Source organism: Rhinopithecus bieti, unplaced genomic scaffold (genome assembly GCF_001698545.2).
Source record: "Rhinopithecus bieti isolate Rb0 unplaced genomic scaffold, ASM169854v2 scaffold_3875, whole genome shotgun sequence".
NCBI lineage: Eukaryota > Metazoa > Chordata > Mammalia > Primates > Cercopithecidae > Rhinopithecus > Rhinopithecus bieti.
The window spans coordinates 1381422-1389212 of NW_016804422.1; the positions used below are offsets into that span (position 1 = coordinate 1381422).

Here is a 7791-nt window from a genome sequence, read left to right on the forward strand (position 1 = left end):
GAAAACCTGTGACATCTTTCCCACCATCCTCCTTCCCAGCCAGTCTCACTGGGTTCTCTGCTATCCCCCACCCCTTACAGATGAGGGACTGAGGATGAAGGAGACTTGTCTTAGCTGGCTCACAGGCAGAAGAGGGGCGAAGGGGGCATTACATGTTGGCAGAGTTTCTGGAGTGCACACTCAGCCCTCCCAGCACAGAGATGGTAAGGCTTACGTGGAGGCCACTGGGCCAACCCCAAGTGGACCTGGCTGAGTCTCCTCTTCCCCCTGTCACATGAGCCCCCAACCCCTCATGTCCAGGAACCTCTCCAGATGCCAGGGAAACAAGATGCCCAGAGGCAACAGCGTTGTAATAAAGACACTGCTTTTATTTAGTTTGATATGTTTCTTTACAGAATGCAGAAAATACATCTTAAAATCATATAGAAGGAAATAAAAACACATCAGTGGTTGGTGAACACTTGAATGTGAGATTGGCTCTCCATCTCAGAGTCCAGTTGCCATCACCAGCCCAGCACTCAGGGGCGCAGGCTGCCTGCAAAGGCATTGTTGCTGTTGTTATTCTGTTCACTGCCCCATCGCCTCCAGTTGCTATGGCAACGGGCCATTCTGGGCCAGCCACGTCTCTTGCATGGCAGTGCCCAATGGTGGAGTTGCTAGGGGCAACGGAGCTGTTTGGAAGGCCTTTCAAAGCCCTCACCTGGAACATTGGGAATTGTTTATTTTTTGATGAGGTCATCAGAAATAATCTGACCAGGTCAGATCCCACTTGGGCTCCTGTCTCTGGGGCACCAAGGAAACTCTGACTTGGAGGCATGAGCCCAGTCACCAGTGGTCCACTGAGCCTGCATTTACAGGCTCCCCCACAGAAGCACTGCTCAATCCAGAGTACCCCTGGGGACTAGGGCAGGGGAGAGGGGCTGGGCCCTGTGGGAGAAGGCGCAAGGGGAAATGCCCTCTGGAGAACAGCAGGACAGAGACCCCTACTCTCCTATCAGCCCTCCCCTCCTGAGGCAGCACACACCAATCCTCTGCAAAACAGTCGATATGGCTTAGAAGTAGCTGCTCCGTGTGCAAAGGGAGCCTGGGTCCACCCACCCAACCTCAATCAGGGAAGGGATACATTATTGCAAAAGGCATTCCTCCCTAAAAGGTACCCAAAATAACTCTCAGACATCAAGAAAAGTCATGCTCAAAATGGTTTCTTCCACAGTAGAATCAAAGCAGAGTGGGCGCCCCTGAGTCATGGGACAGAGATGCAGATGGACGGACGAATGTTCTGCTAAAAAAGGCAAAAGAACTCCAGTGTAATTCCAGAATTTAAACATTAGGAAAAGTAGGGGGAAAAAAATCAAAATAAGCAAAGCCGTCAGTTCCATGGAATCAACACTAAGAGCTCGTACAAACTGCTGTAAGCATCACCATTTTTAATCTTTTTAATAAAACAATTTGAGGCTGTATAAAAACTTCAGTAAAAAATTAGCTTTGAGAGCTCACAGATTTTTTATTATGAACTATTGCTGGCACTCCTCCCCAGTCACCAGACCTTTTCCAGTAGTTCAGGCCCAAGGCCTGGGACTGGAGTGCCAGAGAAAAGGGATGGGGTGGGTCCGGGTAGGATTGTGGACTGTTAGGACAAAGCGGCCAAGGTCAAGTGAGGAAAGAGCATCACGTGACATAAAAATATTGCATCTTCACCAAAATGTCCCCCACTGAGTGTTTCAAAAAACTGTGGTGTTCCTTTTAGGAAGGAAAAAAAAAAACCAACAACGCACGCACAGAAGGGTAAAACAAAATAGGTTGATGTGGTCGAGACCTTCGACCTCCCAGGTGCCCCCACAAGCAGCTGGCCCATCCTGGAGCACCAAAGTTGGGGGCCACAGCCACCGCTGCCTCTTGGAGTCCCTTTTTCATGGAAATGAAGACCCCTTGGAGGTGGGCCACTAGTGTACATGGGCTGGAAGTGGGGATGTCCATGGCCCAAGAGACCCCTCCAGCTTCCAGCCCCTGGCAACAGCGGGAGAGCAAACCCAGCACCAAGGACCTGGCATGAGCCAGGGCCGGGAGGCCCCCAGTCAGGCTCTGGAGTATCAGAGCAACCAAGTTGACGTAGTGTGAAAAAATAGGATTCCTTTGATAAAAAATACTGTCCCTTGGTCTTCTCTAAGTTTGAAACACCCTGGAAGCTTATTTTTAGCAAAGCAATTCCCCATACCCACCCAAAAATTATACATACAAGTTTAGGTAAACAGCAGATTAAATGTAAAAACTTAACCTTAACTTCTGAAAGTCCTTTGAATTTAATCTTTAGTTACTGTTTTCCATGTTACATCCTGCAGCTAGACACACGTGAATAGAAAAAACAGTACAGTTAGTGTTAAAGGCAAAACGCAGAGAGCCAGGGGGCCGCCCGGCACTGCCTGCGAGTTCATTCATGGTTCCTCGCTCCCTCCACCTCCACTCCACATGGTGCTTTCAGAGCCAGCCATCAAAAACGAAGCGAAGAATTCTCTATGAACAAACCAAAAGCTGTTAGGCAAAAAATAAAAATAAAAAAGTCCCCAAAGTCTCTCCAGCTGCTTTGGGGTTTGGGAGGACCAGAGAGGGCGGGCTTGTCCAGGCCCCTGTGTCAGTGTGTGCTAGGTCAGGTGTCGGCTCCCGGTGGGCGATGGTCTGCAGGCCACCGGTCTCCACAGACAACACCATGTTGTCTCCAGGCCCCTGCCCTACCCTGCCTCCACCCAGGCGCTTGCAGGTTAAGGAGGGACATAGGGAGGAGGTGACCGGTATGGGGTCATGTTCTTAGGACGGGAGCCCTTGCCCTCCATGGGTGCTGTGAAGGGCGGTGGGGGCTGGTAGGGAGGCGCATTGGGATCCTCATCCCGCAGGGGCGTGTACTCTCCCACAGTGTCCTGGTTCAGAGGAGTGGTCTCGGGCACACTCTGGTTGGGGTACTCGGGAGGGGGTAGGGGAGCCTTCTCCTCCTGCAGAATGAGTGGCATGCTGGAGGAGGGTGGGGGCTTGGAGTCGTCCAGTTCGTCCGCAAAGATGATAGGCACCCCCTTCTTGATGAAGGTGGCCTGGTCCTCAAGGGTAAGCTTGCCCTTACGCTTCTTGCGGTAGCAGATCATGGCAATGATGCCAGCAATGAGTAGGATGGCTGCGACCACCACGGCCGGAATGACTGTGTGCAGGTAGACATCATCCTCACTGCTCTTCTCAGGGTCCCTGTCAGGCACCTCTGTGGGCGGCGCCTCTGAGGGCACTCTCCTGGGTGGTGCCACAGGGATAAACTGTAGGTGCCGACAACTGCCAGAGCCCATCACAGCGATGCTTGTGGCCTTAAAGTCAGGCTCTAAGGCGTTGGAGAAGGCAGGCCGAGGTTTTCCATCATCCTCAGCGATCCGGCGGCTCAGCCCAGTGATCTGCTCCTTGGGGCAGGGCTCCAAGGGCAGTGTGTTGTTGGTCCATTCCACCACGATGGAGCCCCGGGTGATATTCTGCAGGGTGACGGTGCTACAGTTTCGGTCTCCAAAGGCGAAGGCCAGTTTCTTTACCAAGGCAATCTTCTTGTGGATGTCATTTAACACCAGTGCCGGGTCACCCACAAACTTGGCCTTGAACCTTGCAGGAGCCCTATCCCCTTGGGGGCGCCTGTGGACGTGGATCTCGAAGGCATCCACAGCCGACAGGCCCCCCTTGTCTGTGGCATGCATGAAATACTCGTGTTTGCCCACGTGGCTGCTGTCGGGAAGGCCATACATGAGCTGGCTGTTGCTGTTGAACTGTACCCAGGACTTCTCACCTACCAGCTGCTGCTCCCGCAGTTTCAGGGTCAGCTTCAGCTTGTCAGTGGTGGTGTCCTCATGGTCGTAGAAAGTGTCTGACGGGATCTTCACCTCAAAATAGGTGCCAACCCAGGCATCTACCCTGTCAATATGGTTCTTGAGCTCTGGGCGCTGGTTGGGTTCTCCGCCACGAGGCACTCCACTGGTGGTGGTGCGAATACGAGTAGGCGGTGAGGCAGTTTCTAATCTGGTGATAGGAACTTTGGTGGTGACCCGGGGCACTGGCCGAGGTGTCCGTGGTTTCTTGGTTGGCCTGCGAGTCGTGGTGGTGGAAGAGTCAGTTGAAGGCGTTGCTGGTTTTGGTGTGGATACTCGTGGCTTCTTGGTGGTGGTTGTGGGAGGGGTAGCAACTGCAGTAGGCTCCACATAGCCAGGAATGGTCATTGTTGGGCGAATCTGGCCAGGAACTGTGGTGCCAGCTTCTGACACCCGAGTAGGCTGGATGGGGCCTAGGGTTGGGGTCTGAATAATGGCGCCTCGAGTCCGGATGGTGACTGTGGGTTTCCCAGGAACAGGATCCCTGACTGGAGGAGCCATGGTCTCTGTCGGAGGAGCAATGGCTGGAGATGTGGGTGTTGGCACGATCCTGGATGGGGGCTCCTGGATAGCCGTGGTTGGGGCCCAATGGCAGTAACAGGTGTGGGTGTGGCATGGATCTGCCTCCGGATGCGTTTGGGAAGAGGGGGTTTCTTATTGGCGATGTGCCAACCCACCACAGGGTAGCCAAGCTGAGCAGACATAGCACCCTCCCTCGCAGGAGCCTCCACACCACGAATGTCAGGCACACTGTTCTGGTTCAGGGAGCAGCCCAGCTTCCAGGAGAGAAGGGCCCCATTCTCCACCACCTTTTTTGCATTTCCCGGGCCAGCCATGAAGGCCGACATGTCAAATAGTCTGTTATTCACCACCGGCACTAATTTCATGTTGTGAAGCTCTACTTCTGAGAAGCTCCGCATCCTGTGCAGGAGGTCAATCCTTTGCTTTGGGGTCATCTTGGTGAGGTCGGCATCCAAAATCACCGTCAAAACAGTCACAGGTTCATCCACAGCACAGGCAGATGATACCACCTCACCAGGGTCTGGGAAGGCTGTCCTCACTGACTGCAGCTCACTGTGGTCTTCAGGGTAGACCTCAATGGAGAACACACAGGAGGTCTGGGGGATGTGGCTCCCGTTGGCACCCAGCCGTGCAGCGCTCACCGAAATGTAATGCACACCCTTATCAGTGTCAAGGGGGAGGCCCTCCAGGGTGTGGCTCTGCGGGTCCCAGTGCAGCCAAGATGGCAAAGCCTCCTTCCCTGCTGCTGATACCTAGAAGAGACACAAGCATAAATTAAAAGTACTATTGTCACTGCATAACCTGAATATGATCGCAACAGTTAACCTGAATTGTATGACAGGTTTAGGGTGTTAATTCAGAATGCCTGCTGGGGAAGCTAATTCCTCTCCCCTAGAGAGACACAACTGAGTTTATTTACCTGTCACAAGACTAGGGCTATGAGATGGGCTAGCTTGGGAGGCAAATATCTCACCCAAGGCCACACAGTGGGGAGACAGCAGTGCTGGCACTCAAGCACATGTCTCATTCCCGAGAACTGATGCCATGGAGCTCATGACTGTTGTGGATTTTATAACAGTGACACACCCTTGCCACCTACTTGCCTATTCTACCTGCAGAATCAAGTCACATCCCAGCCCTCAGCAATCCTTTCCACCCTTGCCTCAGACTTCTCCCCGACCCTCTGCAGACACCACATCTTTGCTCAGGTCACATGCCTGGCCTGGAGGACGCCTCCTGCCCCAAAGTAGAGATGCACACAGGTCTGGGTACAAGGGAGGGTTCAATGCCCTGAAGGACTCACTTTACATCATCATGTTACATTCAAGTGTAGTGGGGCGCATTTGTGTAGCAAAGAAAGTTAGCTGTATCTGGCCGGGGGCGGTGACTCACGCCTGTAATTCCAGCACTCTGGGAGGCCGAGGCAGGCGGATCATGAGGTCAGGAGATCGAGACCATCCTGGCAAACACAGTGAAACCCCGTCTCTACTAAAAAATACAAAAAATTAGCTGGGCGTAGTGGCGGGCGCCTGTAGTCCCAGCTAATTGGGAGGCTGAGGCAGGAGAATGGCGTGAACCCAGGAGGCGGAGGTTACAGCGAGCGGAGATGGCGCCACTGCACTCCAGCCTGGGCGACAGAGCGAGACTCCACCTCACAAAAAAAAATAAAATAAAATAAAAAATAAAGTTAGTTGTATCTAATGTTTTCATTTACCCTGCTTCTCAAATCTTAAGACAAACTGTGGTGCCCAGGGAGCGGGGACTAGAATCAACTATTCTAGAATAGTGCTTATTAAAGGAATCCCAAGGAGCTCTGGTCTCTCTAAAAGAGAGAGGCTCTATAGTCAATCAAGTACAGGAAATATACAGAGCCCTATTCTGCCCTTGGAGAGACCAAGCACAGAAGCAGGCCTAAGGAGCTCATCACCTTATTCCAACTCAACAGCATCTCCCAGACTTCTTTCAGTGTGGAAGTCCCTTTCCACAGAGATATAACTGGTCATACTCAGAGCACCCAAGGAAGTGCCACCATAGAAACCTCCACCATCAGCTGACAAGAGGAAAATATGACTTGGCTCTTGCCCTGGCCCCGTGTGTGGCTCCTCTCACTTTTGGTAAACACCTACTCCTGCCCCAATGCAAGAAAGGTGACACCCCCCATTCTCTGGTTGGCCTGAAGGCACTCTCATCTCCATTGTCCTATAACAAGTCCAGAGACAAACTGGCCAACACATAGTACATCTCACTGCCAGCCTCAGCCCAGGACTGCCCTTCATAGCCACTGCTTGTCAATAGGGTTCATTCATGGTTCCTCGCTCCCTCCATCTCCACTCTACATGGGGCTCTCAGAGCCAGCCATCAAAACCGAAGCGAAGAATTCTCTATGAACAAACCAAAAGCTGTTAGACAAAAAACAAAAATAAAAAAGTCCCCAAAGTCTCTCTAGCTGCTCTGGGGTTTGGGAGGACCAGAGAGGGCGGGCTTGTCCAGGCCCCTGTGTCAGTGTGTGCTAGGTTAGGTGTCGGCTCCCGGTGGGCGATGGTCTGCAGGCCACCGGTCTCCACAGACAACACCATGTTGTCTCCAGGCCCCTGCCCTACCCTGCCTCCACCCAGGCGCTTGTGAGTTAAGGAGGGACATAGGGAGGAGGTGACCGGTGTGGGATCATGTTCTTAGGACGGGAGCCCTTGCCCTCCATGGGTGCTGTGAAGGGCGGTGGGGGCTCGTAGGGAGGCACATTGGGATCCTCATCCTGTGGCAGGAAAGCTAAAGCCATGACTGCTGGGTTCCCCAGTGGCTCTGGTTCCCTGAGCTTCCTCCTGCCAAAAGACAAGGTACTTGAGTGATTTCGAAAGGAATCAGGCTTGTCCCCAGGTGTTGTCCCCAGGAATCAGGCTTGTCCCCAGGCGTCAGGCAGCAGCAGCCTTATCAGAAACTAGATAATTTCCCCCCTTTAAACTAATTTAAACAGGTTTCCTACACCCAGCAAAAACGTATTGGAAAGCTGGGCATGGTAGCTCATACCTATTAATCCCAGTACTTTGGGAGGCCAAGGCTCGGGAGGATTGCTTGAGGCCAGGAGGCATTAGAGACCACCCTGGCCAACACAGCAAGACCCCATCTGTATTTATTTCAAAAAAAAAAAAAATTTTTTTTAAACCATGAGATGACTGACATTGTTATGAGTTATTATTATTGGGCCAGGCATGGTGGCTCACCCCTGTAATCCCAGCACTTTGGGAGGCCAAGGTGGGCAGATCACCTGAGGTCAGGAGTTCGAGACCAGCCTGGCCAACATGGTGAAACCCCATCTCTACTAAAAATATAAAAATTAGTCGGGTGTGGTGGCGTGTGCCTGTAGTCCCAGCTATTCAGGAGGCTGAGG

General features: G+C 52.5%; 1 protein-coding gene across 1 annotated transcript in view; it reads right to left on the bottom strand.

Annotated features, from left to right (window-relative positions):
* Positions 1 to 347: 347 nt before the first annotated feature.
* The window catches only part of DAG1 (dystroglycan 1), an 83468-nt gene continuing 76024 nt past the window's right edge, over positions 348 to 7791 (bottom strand). The window contains 2 exon segments of the mRNA XM_017868076.1: positions 348 to 4468; positions 4471 to 5158. Of these exon segments, the coding sequence (XP_017723565.1) occupies positions 2757 to 4468; positions 4471 to 5158 (2400 nt within the window). The 3' untranslated portion in view covers positions 348 to 2756.